The following is an 18,914-nucleotide window of genomic DNA, read 5'->3' as shown; positions in this document are numbered from 1 at the left end:
CTAAACTGACATTAACCAGCTCCCCCCCCCCCCCCCCCCCCCCTCCTGCTCCTCCTCCTCCTTCAGCAGAACATAACTCTACGAAGTGGATTATTTTATCTTTTCTATCCAACGAAGCTACGGTGACAAAGTAATTTCCCTGGTGGATCATTAAGTCAGATGTGCAGCGTATGAAGGAGAAGCTTTAAACAGAGTCACTTTCACTCCATCAGCTCAGTAACTGAACACGACATCCTCATCATCAGTCAGCTGATCCATGATCTGACTCTGGTTTCACCGGCTTTAAACGTCATCAGTAAAACAACCACCGACATAAAAACGTGAAACCGTCTGAACTAACCAGAGAGATTCAAACCAGGAGTTTATACAAATGATCAGATCCTCAGAGGTAGAATTTAAATCTAACCTAAAACTATTTAGGACCATGTCCACAACTATCAGGTGTCCAATCAGTAATGATGTCTGAATGTCTCTAAACTGTCTCCATAGACTGAAGCGAACTAGCCGCCTCCTCTTTCCAGCGTTTTCCTTTTAACCAAACATGACGACAACATTCAGGAGAAAAGTCTTGTGTAAATCACTGATAATAAATCCAGTTTTTCTTGGTCTATCAACACAATTTAAAAACTGATATACAGGCTGATCTTCACTCTTTCTACACACGTTGAAGCTGAAACTCAGTGAGAAGCATCTTGATGCTACGACGTCTTAAACCGGTGGATGTGATAGTAGGAGATCATCATTCAATACCAACAATAACACAACTAAACAGAATCCACTCGGGTCAAAGGCTGCACACAAACAACAACAAACACTGAACATTTAAAAGAAAAGTTTCTGGAGACAAAACAAGAAGCTGCTTTCTCCACATTAACTTTGACTTAAAGTCAGATTATTGGACTGAATCCAGGAGAAGACGAGGAAAAAGCTTCACGTAACCTCCTCAATCAGAGACACCTTAAAGAATCCAAGTCACCGTAAAAGCCACATGTTCCATGTCTGAGAGGGTTTTACAGCTAGAAGATCAAACTTTAACCTCGTACCTGGTGACAGATCTCGTGGACGACCACCATGGTGAGCTCCATCTGGTAGGACGACGACGACACCTCAGCGTCCAGCAGGATCTTCTGCTCCACGAAGACGCTCAGGCCCCAGTTCTCCATGGCGGCGTACGGGTGTTTGGGCACGGCCAGCAAATCTGAAAACAACAACAACAACAAGGAGAACGCATTAAGAGCCGCCCTCCACTTCCAGACAGATTCCACCGCTCAGAGAAGACGAGGAGGTCGCTCTGACAGATTCCACTGCCGGCCTCGGAGCGAACCCATTTTGGGTTTGAATTAAACTCATGAGTCATTTTAACAACCTGCCACAGAACAGAACGCTTTCATCCCCACAACACAGAGATATGGAGTTTCACCGGGTCCACGTCTACATGTGTCTGTTTAACGGAGGAGGAGGAGGAGGAGGACGAGGAGGAGTTCCTGCAGGTGGAGACGGAGGACGAGTTTAGCTTCAGTAAAGAAGATTTACCAGAGTCAGCATTAATCCAGCAACAGTAAACGTCTCATTGTTTCTGGTGTTTGTGAACTCAAGACAAGAAACAACAGCATCAGTGTTTCTTGAGTTCATGAACCAGCATCTACGTGTTTTACAAACGTTAAACTGCAACATCCTGAATTCAGGAGATGAAACCGTGTTCCACAAAAAGAGGACGAGAAAGAGGTTTACACTAATAAATAGAACAGAAGAAGAGTTTCCCTCCATGTCCTCAGAGTCTTAGAGGACGACCAACACGTCTCCATCGTCGGATTCATTCCAACACAGAGGAAACATGGTCACCAGAACATCTCGTCTGGAAGGAAACGAGGCCGAGGAAGAAGAAGAACTAGTTTCCTGAAGCAGCTTTTGTTTCTCAGACTGTTGCTGTGGTTTTATCCCACGTTTGCTCGTCTTCTGACGCCTGACTCTGGTTTTAAGGTCTTCATTTAATCTGGAAGCCAGACTTTTCTCTGCCCACAAATCTCAAAGCTAGAAAATGACCAAAACTCCCAAAACCCCGGCCTGGAGGTCCGACCTACTTCCTGCCCGTCTTATTTAGTTTAGTTTATGTTTATTGTGTCTTTACAATTAATCACATGTGACAGTTTCTCTTTCAGACGTGGATTTCTTAGATAACAGGACATTTTTTGTCTGAGCAACATGTTTCTATCATCTAAGAAATCTGTGTCTGAACAAAAGGAAAACCGTAACACTCTACTGGACCAATCAAATCACGTGGGCGGGGCTTAATGTGGTGATGGACGGTCCGTGGGGTTGAATTCTTCCATGCAGAGATATTTCTTTCTCTGTACTGACTGAAAAACGCCTCATAATTAAACAGTGGACTCAGCAGAGCCGGAGGAACCAGAAACACCAGCTGATCCTGTAATGAGACGTTCTGCCGCTCACACTGAGGCTCATCGAGGAACGAGGGTGTTTCATTGTGTTTCTGCTTCGGCCGCGGAGTCACACTGTTATTTTCAGATAAGATCTCGGTTTAGTTTGGTTTTGTCTCATTAATTTCAGACCCACTGGCCCCTTCTTGTTTGGTCGTGTTTGTTTATCGCTAAAGCAATAAAACCTTCACCTAAACCATCTTCATCTGGTTTCTCTGGTAGCGCCGGGTCATAACAAACTCCAATGAGCTGCTGCACAGCGAACAGCATTTAGCAGCTAAAGATCACTTCCTCGGGGGCTCCTTACGCCGGAGCGGAGCTAGAAAGCGGTTAATAAAAAAGTTCCAGTGGAAACGAGGCTCTATTCGACACAAAAGTGGAGTTTCTCAAAGTGAAAAGGCGATATTCAGAGAGGAGGAGCAGCAAACGGACTTCCTTTCACCCAGCGAACCTGATTGAAGACGGAGACGTGATGAAAGGAGCGAGGTGAGGAGGTGAAAATGAACTTCCTCACCGTGGCAGAAACTTGTGGTTGTTCAGAACGAGGAGGAAACGTTTCTCTGCAGCAAATGAGTGAAAAAGAGTTCATTTAAATTCAAAATCAGACGCAGAGACCTCTGTCACAGCATCACAACAATAAAAGCATTCAGGGTCTGGGTCTCGTCCCTTTCAAAGGATGAAAACAGATTTACTCAGAGTGGAAGAAGACGGTTCAACATTTAACCTTCTCAACAAAAACTGCCAAGGTTTATTTTATTGACCTGAGCAACACTTTGCTTCATAATAAAGAAGTAATTTGTGTTTTACTTTGAGCTGCAGGACTGATGAAGGAAACCATCTGAGGAGTTTAAAGTCAGAAAACTGTTCCCACTGAAGCAGATTTCCTCTTTTAGAAAAAGGCTCTTTGCGCCTCAGTTTGTACGTTTTGTTGTTGCGTCCTCCACGTGACGCCCGTCGGCCTGATCTCCAGCAGCAAACTGTCAATCATCTGAGCAGAAGAGGGCGTCAGCGCCACCTGACAGCTGTCAATCATCACGGTATCTGCAGGCGACGCTGCTTCAAAAGGAGGCAGCAGGAAGAACCTGGTGCTAAAAAGGAGCTGGAAGCACCAGCGTTTTATCTTTGAGAAGATTCTCTAGGCCCCAAACCCACAACTCTAGTTACAACCTTTACCCTAAAACCAAGGCTCAACAGCTTTTAACCGCTCACAACTACAACTTCAAAGCCTTTTCACACAAAAAACAAGACAGAAACACCTGTTTAGGACAAACCCACAGTAAAACTAAATTCTGTTCATGAACATGTTGGAGCTCATTCATGGTCTTGGTCTAATTTTTAAAGACGAGACTCCGAAGTTTCCATCAAAAGACTTTTATCAGTGAAACCAGAAGAAAATGACACATTGCATCATGCAGCACCTGGAGTCCAGAGCTCTGATTGGTTCAATCGATCAGAACCAGGAACAGCTGGTTTCTGACTTGGGGAGATGATCCAGGTTTTGGACTCATTGGACTCATCGTGTTCACCTGGTTTGACTCTACTACAGGTGGTGTGAGATGAGGTCCTTTAATTTCTTACTGGGTGCGTTAAAGCTGAACAGCTGTGACCAGATTCACCAGGATGGATGTTAATGTTGAGTTATTTCAGTCTGTGTCACACAGAAACTGAAGGAAGGAAATAGAAGAATAGTTAATCACGTCAACACTTTGAGCTTTTAATAATTTAGTTAAATCAAATAAAATGACTCTTTGTTTTGATGTGGCTGCTGATGAAGGCTGGTGGGGAGACACTGATTTGTTTGAGTTACCTGTATGTCCTGGAACTACTCACCACAAAGTCTAAATGTTGATATAAAATGAGGCGAAGTGAAGGAATGAAGCAGAGCTGTAGTTTTTAACACTTCTAAGCAGCCTCCCAGCAGAAAGCCGGAGTCTGGGTGGATTTTAAAGCAGAACTCTGCAGCAGCTGTCAGTCAGTCTGTCTGCTGGTTAGTCAGGTATGAACACTTGTCATGAAGTCACTGCACCGACTGCAGAGTGGCATCTTTTACCCAGCATGCATCTGTCTGCCAGAGCGAAGGCAGTCATGGCGACCTGCTGTGCTGAATGTGTCGAGGATTCAGATCTCTGGAGAAGTCAGAGGGCCAGTAACGTCTCTTCAAGGCGCCATGAATTCTTCTATCGTTATATTTCAGTTTATTTTATGAAAATTAGTTGTTTTTAATACAAACCTTGATACAATTTAAAGGTTTATTTACTAGTCTACTTTCAACTCTTTTACCTACAGTCACAGATTGTGGGTTGGGTTAGCATCTCCATGTTCAAGCCCAGTTGAAGTAGTTCTGACATGTGGTGAAGCTGCTACTGGTTCCCTCACTGTGGAGGTTCACCACAAACAGGCAACTAGACCAAACCAGACCCAGAATCTGGTAGAAGGACTTAATATGTTGATTCAGAAGTCTTAGGAATCACTGAGGAAGAGGTTCCTAAATGTGTCCTAAGAAAGAGACACCTGGAATTCTTGACTTAGCCTGTTACCACCACAACCTGACCTTGCGTTAGTAGTTTGGTTGGTTGGCTGATTGTTTTGATTAGTTTGAGTTGGTAGATTTGGTGGTTGGTTACTTGGTAAATTGGGTGGTAGATGGGTTGGTTGGTTTGGTTGGTTTGGTTAGTAGAATGGTTGGTTGGTTGTTGGTAGATTGGTTGGTTGCGTTAGTAGTTTGGTTGGTTGTTTGATTGTTTTGATTGGTTTGGTTAGTAGTTTGGTTGGTTGTTTAATTGTTTTGATTGGTTTGGTTAGTAGATTGGTTGGTTGGTTAGTGGTTGGTAAATTGATTAGTTGGCTGGTTGGTTTGGTTGGTTTGTTTAGTAGAATGGTTTGTTGGTTGGTTTAGGTAGTGGTTGGTTAGTAGATTGGTTGGTTGCTTGGTTGGTTAGTGGTTGTTAAATTGATTAGGTGGTTGGTTGGTTTGGTTGGTTGCGTTAGTAGTTTGGTTGATTGGTTGATTGTTTTGATTAGTTTGAGTTGGTAGATTTGGTGGTTGGTTACTTGGTAAATTGGGTGGTAGATTGGTTGGTTGGTTAGTGGTTGGTAAATTGATTGGTTGGTAGATTGGTTAGATTAGTTGGTTGTTAGATTAGTAGATTTGTTCGTTGGTAGGTTAGCGTCAGATGCAGATGGTCGACTTCCTGCAAGTCTGCACGTGTTTCCAGTTTGTTCGAGATAAAAGTCGTACCTCAATCAGACGCGCTTCATAGAAACAGACGCATCAGGATAGAAAATGAAACAGAAATCTGTCGGAGAAACACCTTCTTAAAAGATAACAAATGCAATCAGACCTTAACTATTTCTACACTAAGATCGTTCACTCACACGGCCGTGAAAAATAAGCGAAAATAAGATGGTTCTGTAAAAAGTCTATTTTTTTTTTTTTGGTCCTAAATGAATAAATATGAATGTGTTTGAAAAAGGCCTCGCTCTGATTTAATGCATCACATTTTCAGCGTCAAAGCTCTCAGTATTCACACCTGCTGATCTTTCATCCGGCTAGAAGCTGACAGAGTGACAGCGGAGGCCGTTTGTGTCGACGTCTGACTCATCAGGTTGTGTAGTAGTTTATAGAAACAGTTTGTAGGTCAGAGACACGTCGTCCTTTGTAGCGACACGTCACCAAACAGCCTGAAGAAACTCTCCTCGTCTATAAAAAGTAAAAAGGAAGGAGCCTGAGGGACGGGGTTCTGCTTCCATCTAAATCATTTAGGGATAAGAAGCAAATTTGTTCTTGTTTTTCATATTTCTATAATGAATTCTAAATGAATGGCGGTAACAGCCTCTTGATTAGGACGCTCTCCTCTAGTGGATTTGATAATTATGAGTTAAGACATTAGTGAGGAGGCAGCGTACGGAGGAGGTCAGGGTGGGTTAAACAAACCACTTTCCTTTCTTTCAACCACAAATACAACACAGTCCTGTTCATTATAGTAAATTTAACCAAATATAACCATATACCATGGACACTGCTGCGAGCTGAAAGGAACTGTGGGAGAAATAAATGAAATGCAGCGTCATGGCTAAATTTTCAATTTGTGACTTCCCAGATTTGCAAAATAAAACCTCAGAGGAAGAACATTCTTTACAAAATACAGACTTTTACAGACGAGTTATGAATAAATCAGACTGTAAAATATTCCATCACAATAAAACGCATTAATCCCACAGTTAATGCACCGTTAACAGTTCTGAAAAGATCTATTTTAAAACAACAAACTGAACAGAACTAAAACAATAGATATCTATTAGTATTAGAAGTATTTTTACCAAGTACCTGTCCTTTGAGTATCGTGGACTGTATTAGTTTGGTTGGCAGAGTATTTTCAGTAGTAAATTATATAGCATTTCCCAAAACTGTGTTATCACTTTCTCCAACGAGGCATATTTCTGTTTAATTGTTTTATCTCGACCTTGTGTGAAATAAAAAGCTGCATCAGATCTGTGGATTAGTGGGTGTGCGGTGTATTCTCCAAATGATTCATCAGTTTTCATCTAAGATTCAGATTCACATTTTTCTTTTACGTATTTAGTTGAGTGTTTGATATCATCTTATATACATATATTTATATATTAATAGCCTGGATATAATTCTAACTGTGGTAGAAACAAACACTTTTAGCCGCGGCGTTGTTGTAGCTCAGAAGCTAACGTGCTAGCGATCTGCTTCATGATAGCTTGATAATGGGAAGTATTTTAGCGTTTATATGGAATCCAATAAAAACTCAAGTAATAGCGACTCACCACTGACCATTCCAGCCCTGTGATTGGTTTAAAATGAGCTGTGGCTGACCAATCACAGCAGAGAGGAGGCGGAGCATGGCTGACAGAAACTGGAGCCAAAACACTGCTCATATAGGCCACTACATGTGTAACTTCAGAAGGGATGAAATGCAAATGAGGCAGTTTGGTTTAATGTAAAATATGCAAATGAGACATTATACTCAATAGACATTTAAATTAAAATAAAACGAATTGTTTCATTTTGCCGCAGAGTTGAAGCTTCAGGAGCTTCTAGTGTCTAAACACACACACACACACACACACACACACACACACACACACACACACACACACACACACACACACACACACACACTGTTGTCCGTCTCCTGCCGTTTCTCTGGTGTCTCACCTGGATTCAGTCTCACAGGCAGCGTCTCTTTTATGACCGTGTGTCTTTTTTTCGTCATAGACGAACAAAGAAAAAACTGCATACGTTTACTCATCTGTGTTCGGGCAGAGAAACATGTGTTCAGGCCGAGTCCAGGTGCTCAGATCAAAACAAGACTAGAGAGGTGATTATTTTAGTTGGTCTTGAAATTGAAGGGAAATGTGTTGTTTTTGCAGGATCACAGCAAATCCCCCTGGATCTGATTATCTGGAGATACAGAGAAATGTAAAACCTCTGGACTCAACCTGACAGTCCAAGCAGCTGACATCCAGACATCAGGGTTATGCTAACCGTTAGCATCCTCGTTAGCGTCTGCTAAACTCCACTGGAACGGTTTAAACACTACGGCGCTGCCTCTGCGCTCTGAGGTCAGAGAGATGTGGATCTTATCTGTTAAGATGCTGAAGGATTATCTGATCTGATCTTTATAAAGTCTGGAACTCACTGGGTTTATAAAAAAACCTCCACACTTTTAGCCATGAACTTTAAGCAGCCAGACTGAGTTATTATAAGAAAGTCTGGTATCACTCCATCTGGATTTCATTATCCAGTAAAATCTAACACAACGTTTTACCAAAGAGCTGTGCAGTGAAATAAAAACTAAAAATTTAAATAATAAAAAAGATACAAACACTAAAGATAAAACATGATAAATAAGTAGGTCCATCCCAGAAAACAGAACATCCATGCACGTAAGTATGTTTGCATGTAGAAATACACAAAGAAACACATCTACACGGTCCAACCAGTCTGTTACAAACTAACTCAACTCTCAGATGATCGCCACATTAAGCCCCGCCCCCAAACAATCTGATTGGCCCAGGACAAGATTTCAGTGTTAGGTACTAAAGAGCAGATTCTTTTAGTTCAGTCAGAGAAAACACTGAACAAATCCTCAAACAAAGTGATTGGTTCCATAAAAACACATCAGAAATGTTGAGTATTGGGTCATTTTGGTTCCACTAATGGATGTTCTGTTGCTGTATTTCGTGTCCATATCAAGACAGAACAATTGAAAGTTCAGACAAAAATGAGCTGAAGATCCAGAAGGTTCATCTGTCCAAACGTTTCTACAGACGACTTCATCCTGATCCACATGTGCAGAGAAAAGCAGCCGCTGACAAACTGTTTGTGGTGGAAAGTTCATCCGGCTTCCAGGCTGGGATTTTATCTGTTTCTGGTCATTTCCCAGCATGCCTTGCAGCAGCAGCCGCCTTTATCTGCTATATATTAGACCCTTTAAGAAGCTGCAGGCAGCGTGTCGGCCATTATGTGTCGACCGGGCAAAACAGACCAATAAACAAACACAGAACCATGAGATCTGTAATGTCTGGGAAATATCTTCTAACTCACGTGTCTTTATTCTAATGTGCAACATAAATACAGAAAACTCTGATTTATTTTATAATCTGTGAAACTTCTTCGTCTGTGCAGAACTAAACCCTACAGGACGCCGTCCCGCCTGCAGCTCCTTCCTCCTCCTCAGTCTCTAAGTTTCAACTCGTCTTCACGTTGGATGAATGTGAATATTAGCTCGTCAGGTCTAATCGGAGCTTTGCTGCAGACGACGCCGGTTCCTCTCTAACAAACTGACACATGCAGACTTCACCTTTCAAGCTTCCTGTAAGTTCGGCGGCGGCGGCGGCAGCGTCGTGACTACCTGAGCAGCGGCGCCTCGCTAAGTGTTAAGTCACGTCCGTGGGTACGTCATCGTCTCCACTGGTCTGGTGTTTAAGCCGCTGACATTTTAATACATGTGAAACTCTGCAGGCATTAATTGCTCCGACGCCGCTCACATCCCTCTACTTTAAAGCTCATTTGTGTTTTTGAGGTTGTGCTCTCAGCAGGAGTCACTTTCTGTCATTTCTAAGCTCAACGTTTACATATTTTTTTCTGGAGTTATTTTTGAGTTCTTACCATGCAGGCATCACATTAGCGCCGCATGCTAAGGCAGGTAGCACATACGAACCGTGAGGCTCCTTTCCTTTATTTTACCTGAGCCAAAAAAAGTCTGGGGAACCTCGGGAAGTTTCAAGACTCCAAAATGGCAGCACATATCTGCTGCAGCGTCTGACAGCCGGAGACGAACTCGGCTCAGCTCTAATTGGCCACATTAGGCAACACAGCAGCAGCAGCAGCAGCAGCATCGCTGCATCCAGGTCCAGGGTCCAACGGAGGATTTAGTGATTGTGTTTCCGTCAGGAAGCCTCTAACACGGCAGCTCGTTCAGCCTTAAACCGTCTTTAAACAAGGCGAGTTGACAACAAAACAGAACTGAAATGATAGAGCGTCCAAACATGAGGAAATAATTGACAAGATGGAGGCTGCTTCCGCAAAACACCTGAAAATAAATTGGTGCCGGGATTAGATTCACTGGGAAGAGGAATGTGGGCGTGGAGAGAGACTGAGGCTCTGGACGCTGGAAACTTTTTAAATGTTCGACTAAAATCACGCTCTCAAACTTTAAGCTGTTATTTGGGCGTTTAAATGCAGAGACAAACACAACTTTACCTTCAGTATTAACTGGAATTCAGCTTCATGTCTTTACGATAAGAGGGAGATCTTTGGGTATTTAGATCAGCAGGACTGAACAAGTATAAAACTCAAAGATTATTTCACTGTGTTTCACTATTAAAGTCACTAAAATATGAAACTACCTGGAAACCATGAAAACCCAACGTCCCCAAACGTGTGATTCTGTTAAATTTTCACATCGTATCAAACTGGAAACGTTAATTTTGAATAAATAAATACGTGTATCGACCCTTCGTCACCAGTAGGTGGCAGATAAAAGTGTCTAAATGAAGCAGAATAAGAACCTAAAACCTAACGTCCCCGTATGAGGACGCCGTCGGGGTCGCTGACACCCTGTTGAACACTTAACTACAGACTAAAGTCTGGAAACAGCGTCAGATTTGTACATAACAGGTCATAGTTTCATTGGCATCAAATAAACATGATTATTATATCGAGAGACATTTTACTATAATTATCAGGTGACGTCCTCTTTAACAACATCATGACATAAACAAGGACATTTATTCATCTAGACTCTGAGTTAAAGTGAATAATGTAAATGTTCTCACTATAAAACTAAACCTTTTCTTTCGCTGACATTTATCCACCACTGGTCTGGTAACGTTAACGAACACTTAAAGATAAACTGAGTGAAATGGTTCATATCATAAAAGCAAAGTGTGACCATGTAGTAAAAACCTCCCAGAACAAACAGAACTCAGCGTTTCTTTAGTTCTAGACCTGATGAAGAATAATGACGTCAGTGTCAATAAAGTCTTATTCACGGATCAGGGACGAGGACCACGCAGACCTGACAGATGTCCAGTAAATGAACCTCAGCTCCTCTCGGTGTAAATGTTTTATCATTAACGTCGTTAACAAAGAAAAGTTCAGAGACGTGAAGACGAGGAAACGTCCTCGTTAAACTTTAACCACGACGACTGGAAGCTGATTGTTTCTGTTATTATTACAGAGTCGTCCTCCACACGGAGCTTCATACCAGGTACGCTCATACTGTTCCTCTCCTCCTACTCTGCCTTTCCCTCTCCTCCTCCCCCTCTCCTCCCTCCCTCTCCTCCTCTCTCCTCCCTCCCCTCCTCCCTCTCCTCCCTCCCTCCCTCTCCTCTCCTCCACTTTCCCTTCTCCTGTCCTCGTAGAGCTCTCCATTGCTCAAAACCAATTTAACCTTCCGGCTCAGAAGACCTGCACCATGAATCAGCAAGCGCAGGAGGAGGATATGTGAATGTTAGAAAGCACCGTTCCAGCAGCTCCAGACTGACTGCCAGCCAAGAATCGACAGAGAAAGAGGAGGAGCGAGGAGGAGGGGGGAGGAGGAGTAGGGAGGAGGAGGGTAGTGGGGGAGCGAAGCAGACCGTGCTCAACTAGGCAATCAGTCACGAGGGCTGGAGAGCTCAGAGTCATAAGGTAGAGGAGTGGAGGATAAGAAGCCAGAGGAGGAGGACGAGGAGCAGGTGGGGGAGGAGGAGCATGAGGAGGAGGAGCATGAGGAGGAGGAGCAGGAGGAGGAGCATGAGGAGCAGGAGGAGGAGCAGGTGGAGGAGGAGGAGGAGGAGGAGCATGAGGAGCATGAGGAGGAGCAGGAGTAGGAGCATGAGGAGGAGGAGGAGGAGCAGGAGGAGGAGGGGAGAGGGACATGAGGAGGAGGAGGAGGAGGAGCAGGAGGAGGAGGAGGAGAGGATCAGGAGAGAGGAGGAGGAGGAGGAGGAGGAGGGAGATGAGGGGAGAGGAGAGAGGAGGAGAGGAGGAGGGGAGCAGGAGGATGGAGGGAGCAGGAGAGAGGAGGAGGAAAGAGAGGAGCATGAGGAGGAGATGGAGGAGGAGGAAGAGGAGAAGCATCAGGAGGAGGAGGGAGGAGCATGAGGAGGAGCAGGAGGAGGAGGAGGAGGAGCATGAGGAGGAGGAAGAGGAGAAGCATCAGGAGGAGGAGGGAGGAGCATGAGGAGGAGCAGGAGGAGGAGGAGGAGGAGGAGGAGGTGGAGCATGAGGAGGAGCAGGAGGAGGAGGAGGAGGAGGAGGAGGAGGAGCAGGAGGAGGAGCAGGAGGAGGAGCAGGAGGACTAAACCTAAATGTTGTTGCACTGAAGGAAATTGTGCAAAATGAAACGAATCCCAAGAGTTTGACACGTTTTAAAGTTAAAAAGCGTCCGACTGTCTCAGGTCAGAGAGGACGTGGACACGTCCATCAGGTCACATCACTGGTGGACATCAATCAGCCACAACATTATGACCACGGATGGGAGAAGTGAACAACAGGTTGAACAGGACAAAGACGAAGCAGCTGGTTTTAGACAGAACGAGTTTAACAACATCTACACGGAACTTTTAATGAGGTTAAAAACTAGCTCCAACTTTACAGCATTATTATGTGTTATATATATTATATATTATATATATTATTATGTATTATATCTATTATATTATTATATATATTATTATGTTTACAGTCTGGTACAAAAATATAGTTTATTTCACTATATTTGACGACTGTTCAGGGCGGAATTTCTTTCTAAGTCACTGGTTTAAGTTTTATCAAGGTTTTAAATTCTGCAGAATTAAGGACGTTCCTGCTTTGAGTGACAGGTGTTAGCCTGAGCTAACAGGTAGCTAACAGTATCTGAGTGTGGGCGGAGTAAAGCTCATCCAACATGGCGACCACAGGCTCCGCCCACTTCATTTTCAAGGTTCAGAATCCAATGAATGACATCACCATGGGTTTGTCCATAGTATCAACGGTATAAACAGAATAAACAGTATAAAACAAACTTCAGCTTCTAACACGACTGACTCAAACACACAACAACACTTTAGCAACAACTAAAAAAACAAGGTCCAGATTCACTAGATCCCAAACTGATCCAGTATCTGATGATCTGGAACAACAACACGTTGAATATAAAGTGCATGAAGCCAGATTCAGACCTGACCCCTCACAGGCAGTTAGCAGCGCCCCCTAGCTGTAAAGGATCAGCCTGCTAGCATGCTACGGCTACGGCTACAACCGGCTGCATTCATCCCAGGAGTGTGAGCACAGAACTCACATTTCAGACTCGTTTCTGGAGGTGGAAGCCGACAGATGTCTCACTCCAAACCCAACGTCTGCAATCAGACGGTTTTTAAATGAACACGTGTTCAGTTTGGAGGCTGAGAAACTGACATCTGCAGACTCACGGTCGGGCTGATCGCTCCACTGGTCTGTTTCAGAGAGGAGCTGTCAGAGCTGCTCAGCGCTGCCACATTTAAAAGTTAAGAAAGTCTGGAGAGGCTTTAATAAGGTCAGCGCTTCCTTTAAGAGGAGGAACCGAACGCAGGTGACGGTGAAGACGTGGACACAAACCCTGAGGACGACCTATATATAAATGTATGTGTGCAGAGGAGACTCAGAGGACGGGATCCGTCACTAATGTCCCCGACGCCAGGTGATTGGCTTGGCCCCACGCCAGCAGCAGCCAATCAGAGGCCTCCATTTCCCTGCAGCGATAAAAGTGGAGAAGCTTCTCAGGACGACCTTTAAAGCGTCATAACACACCTGGAAGAGAATCCCCCGGCTGCTATGAAAGCTCGGCATCGCTCTCATCAGGCTCTGCTCAGCTTCTGTTTATTAATTAGTCTCCATCTCTTTGTTCCTGACAGCTGCCGGAGACGAGTGGACGCTAGATTTATCAGCTGCTTCGGTTCAAATAAGAAAAAAAAAATCTCAGAAGTTTTCCTGCTTCAGATCCTTAGAGGATTAGTGTGGGTTAATTTCTTTAATACGTCTGGGAAATAATAAGCAAAGACTTATTTGTTTTTACATTTCTCTGAAGTGCATCAGAATTGGTTACAGCAGGAATAAATAAGGCTCTTAAACAGGAAGAGCAGAGACGAAAGAGAATATTTAGATTCTTTGATGAGAAGTGAGACTTAAACCAGCCTTGTTCCATAATCGGGTTTATAACCGGGATTTTTATTATAGTATGTTAATTAGATTATAATTATTTAACATCTGCCATGTGACTTGTATTTGATTGACAGCTGTGACTGACAGTTGTCCCGCCCCCTCTCTGTTTATTAAACAAACGAGACCGTATATAAATATGGACGCCACGTCTCCACTTCCTCCCATTAGCCAAATCTTGTGAGTTTGATCCGAGGGCGGAGCCACAATATTGATGTCCCGCCCACACTTCCTCCAGACTCACTAGTGTTTTCGTTTAATTAATGCTACGCTCTGCTCTACCTCCACCTGGTTACGGGGTGGCTTCATGGAGTGGTTGGCATGGCAACTTGTAGTCCTCATGATGTCACTTCCTGCTTCTATACAGTCAAATAACTAAAAATGAAACTTAGACAGCTCATAAACTTCATATTAATTGCCTAAAATGACAGAAACCATTCTTGAAATTTTTTTTATTTGACGTGTATTTTAATGTTTTAGTTTCGGGCCAAATCCCGCCCACTAACATGGAGGAGGTGGAGCTTATGACCTATACTGCAGTCGGCCACCAGGGGGAGCTCTACTAGCTTTGGCTTCACTTTAGAGGAGTAGTTTTGCCTTCAACCTTCATATCTTTATACTGTCTAAGTATCTAAGTGACTGCAACACCTTGTTAGCATAGCATAGCTAACACTGCTAACGTTAGCACCAGTGCGGACTTGTCACATCCACATTTCAAAGGTTAGTGGTCAACCTACCAGCCGAGTTCAAAAAAGTGTACAAGTACCTAGAAGAATTGATGCTGTCTTGAAGGCAACGGGTGGTGACGCCAAATTTGATTCACATTTTACTTTTATTCACTCACTTTGCCTTTTGTAAATTGGTCAAATTAAAAAATAATTATTTATATTTCTGAAAGAATTCTTAGTTCAAACCATTAAAACTTTTGCAAAGTACTGTAAGTCAGGTGGAATGCTAACAGATTGTCTTTAAGGGTCTCGAGGTCCAAGTAAAATAAAGAATTGACTGCGGCTCTGAGACAGGAAGTAGGTGTGAGGAGGCCCCGGGCAGCAGTTTGAGGAAACTACCGCCTTAAAACCCGTCTGAGGGCTGAGAGTAGATGAGTCAGCTGTGACCACCGGTGGACAGCTGTCACACAGTTTACCGCCCTCACGTTACAGTAAAATGAACTCCTCTTTTAGCTCAGAGCAGAGACGTTCAGCGCCTTCCTGCTGTTCCCATCAGATTCAGTCTGAACGTCACATCTTCGTCTGAGCTGCAGAACAATGAGGACGGCGATGATGATGATATCTCCGTCTCTCTCTTCATCCGGCAGATGGAGTGTTCATATAACGTCTTCATTCTGTCTGTTTCCATCTGCTTTGTTGATCTCCTCTTCCTCTCCGTCTGCTCGTTTCTCTTCACGTCGTCTCACGCCGATCACTCTTCCTCTACCATCTGTTTCTCGACCCGGCGTCGGTTCCGGTCTAATCTCTGCAGCGCGTTGGACTGAGCGCGCTCCAGGTGTTTGCTGATTGTAGTCCTGAGGATGTGTCACATGGTGACAGTTACACATCCGCTGAGACCCGGTAGTGAGGCTAATGACGTAAAACTTATTCTGAAGTTTGCCCTTTAGCTGCCTCTAATGAGCTCTGAAGTCCTGCTGCTTAAGGAAGTTACATCAGTTCTGTTGTCAGTCACTTATAATGAATCAGTTCCCTCATGGATTCGTCTGTCAGTCGTTGATCCAACTTATTTCACATCATCAAAAAGCCTTCATGCTAACCTGATGCTAACCACTGCTACATGTCACTAGCACCTACTTAGACTGAAACCTTCATGGAAATCTACCTGTTTAGGTTTAGAAGTCGATATGTGCAGAAATTAACTGTTGTGAAGCAGCACTACCATGGTATCCACTAGCATCTCCACTAACATCACCATTAGCATCACCTCTAGCATCACCATTTACATCACCAGTAGCATCACCATTAGTATCACCATTAGCATCTCCACTAGCACCACTTTCAGCATTGTGGCTAACATCGCCATTAGCACCATCACTAACATCGCCATTAGCACCATCATTAGCATCTTCATTAGCATTTGCTCTACAGAGACTTTGTTGATTTTGCTTTTTGTCTGAAACACAACGACTCAACAATTAGATCAAACGTCTCCAGAATAATCCAGATACCAACTTGGTCGTCTCGTTGGAAGCTAGTGGATCTTCTCTGTTCAGATGCTCATACGTAGCGGTCGTGCTGTTGTTGTAGATCAGTTTTTTATATTTTTTTTATATTTATTTTTATAAAACCTGCACCTTACTGGGTTTAACGAGTTCAAGTACCCTGTTGTAGCTAGTCTTAATTAGTCGAGTCTTTATTAATTGGATAATCTTGCAACCAATCAGAGCGTATGTGACGTTAAGAAGTATTAAGTCCTTTGAACTTATGTCCTGTCAATACTTTTTCAAGTAATGTGATAATGGACCCTACACATCTTGCAATTTGTTGCTAATTTAACTCCACGTCACCATCCTGTCCATCAGCACATTAAGCCACGCCCCCAAATGATTTGATTGGCCCAGCGGATCTTTGCACTCACAGAATAAGGTTCCAAGTTCAGGCCGACTTCCAGGTCACATGCACTTGTAGCATAAACTATGAACAAATGAAGTTTGGCCTCGAACAAAAAGTTCAAAATGAACCCAATAAAAAGGAAAATTAGATGAAATTGAACAATCTAAAAACAAATTTAGACAGTTATTTCCCAGTGTGCTTTGCAGCGTGAAAACACCTTAACCTCCTCCTCATATTTGACTTTGTGTTTTAGTGGCGTTAGCGACGGCTCAGTGCTCTTGTTTATTTATTCTTATTAACTTCTCTAGTTTGATATGGAAATTTAACAAGGACTCATTTGAGGACGTTGGGATTTCATCGTTTCCAGTTTTATATTTTGGTTCATATTGGTGACTTTAACTATGATATCCACTGAAATAACGTCCACATTATTTCTTTCAAAAACTACTTCCAGTTAAAAGATGAAGCTTATTTTTTATACTTCTCCTAATCCCAAACAGATGAAGATTTTATTTTACAGAAATTAAGATGCAACAACCTTACAAGTTATGTGTTATATTTATAAGAAGTAAACTGGTTTTTACAGCAGCTCAGATACGATGATTGATATCTGGTTTCGGATAAAAATGAAGAGCTGTTCATCAGATCACTGTGACTCGCGTTAATATGAGGTATACGACAGATGTTATATCGGTGGTGATGATATTATTATAGAGGCTGGAGCTCATTGTCAGATCTGAGCGGCGTGAGCAGAATCAGCCAGAAGAATCACACCAGAATAAAAGTGACTCAAATTTAAATTCCAGTCAGTTCATCACGATGTGAGGCCGAAGCTTTCGACGTGCTCAGAATGACAACGAGCTCATTTAGACGGAGGCCGACAGACAGACAGACAAATAAATATATAATAACACCAGTTACAGCTGCGTATTTTCTAATGAAGTCGATGCAAACAGCTTCTGTCGTAATAAATTATCCACTTCAAACAGGAAAACACAGCAGAGACACAGGAAGAGATAATAGAGGAGATTAATTAGCCTGGTTCATAGGATCTCACAAAGTTAATCTGCTAATTAAACTTTTTATCTTTGTGTACATTTAACTCCTTCTGTCTGTTAAATAAAACAAATAAAAGTCTCAAAGTTTTCCTTCTGCAGTGAAACACGTGAACATTTTCCAAGGTTTCAAAGAGAAAACACTGATTTATAACATATTGTTTTCTTCTACAGGGATTAAATAAAAGGCTGGAATCTTTCATTTGATCTGAAATTTTCCACTGTTCAAAACCTCCATTGAAATATTTGCAGTTTAAATCTCAAACAGAGGAAACTTCACGCTGTGATTATTTAAAGATGTCATCAGTGCTGCACAGTTAGTGGGTTCATTATCAGCTACTTAACGTTAAGTGTCTAATTAAAGGAAATGTTAAAAGCCTCAAAGTCTTATTTTCCAAATAAATAACAAAAACAGGGAGAATAAAAGCCTGACACGTGAACCCGCGACTAAAAATAAACAAAACAAACCATTTAAACCCTTAATTAGTTGTCATTTTCTTCATTTTAATATTTGATTAGCAGCTAAACTAAAGCAAAGCTAAAAGATGCTGCAGGTATCTCAGGATTCATCGTGTTTAAATACATTTATGTGAGAAAATGATTAAATTTTAAAAGGCGCTCGGTGAAAACCAGCGTTATCTCGTTTAAATACACACGACTCTAGAGGAGGAGACTCCCTGAGAACTTAATCGATTTACTCTCTCTAGTCAGAGGACGGGACGACAAAAAGACGATGTCACCGCTGCAGCACAAATGAAAGATTTAATCCACTTCCTCAGTTAATCCTCTTTTGTCCGAGCTGCCTCCGGGCCAATGATCAGACTTGTTATGAGGAGCAGAGCTGTCTGGAGGCGTGGACGAAGCTTCAGGCTCAAACTCTTCTGTCTTTAACAACGTCTGAATACGTGAACAACAGATAAACGACAAACGGGCGAAAAGCTGCAGAAAACCACCAGTTTATATTTAAATAGATAAAACATCGTAATCACATCATAATTAAATTAGATAAAACAAACACAGTTATTAACCTGGAGACATCTCGGTATAGTTTTGGTTTTTTTTACATCTCTTTCTTTCTGCCTCCTAGTCTTCCTAGCTCCTAGCTTCCTAGCTCCTAGTTTCCTAGCTTCTCCCAGCTGGTAGTGGCTCCCAGGAAGCTATGTGG

General features: G+C 42.7%; 1 protein-coding gene across 1 annotated transcript in view; it reads right to left on the bottom strand.

Annotated features, from left to right (window-relative positions):
- LOC125000203 (thyrotropin-releasing hormone-degrading ectoenzyme-like) overlaps nucleotides 1-18,914 on the bottom strand; it is a 165,346-nt gene that overhangs the window by 73,312 nt on the left and 73,120 nt on the right. Inside the window, exon 5 of the mRNA XM_047575601.1 lies at nucleotides 1,044-1,198. Coding sequence (XP_047431557.1) covers nucleotides 1,044-1,198 — 155 coding nt within the window. The remainder of the gene's footprint in view (nucleotides 1-1,043; nucleotides 1,199-18,914) is intronic.

Source organism: Mugil cephalus, chromosome 22, assembly GCF_022458985.1.
Source record: "Mugil cephalus isolate CIBA_MC_2020 chromosome 22, CIBA_Mcephalus_1.1, whole genome shotgun sequence".
Classification (NCBI taxonomy): Eukaryota; Metazoa; Chordata; class Actinopteri; order Mugiliformes; family Mugilidae; genus Mugil; species Mugil cephalus.
Note: the sequence above shows the minus strand (reverse complement) of the source record. Positions and strands in the feature narration are given on the sequence as shown.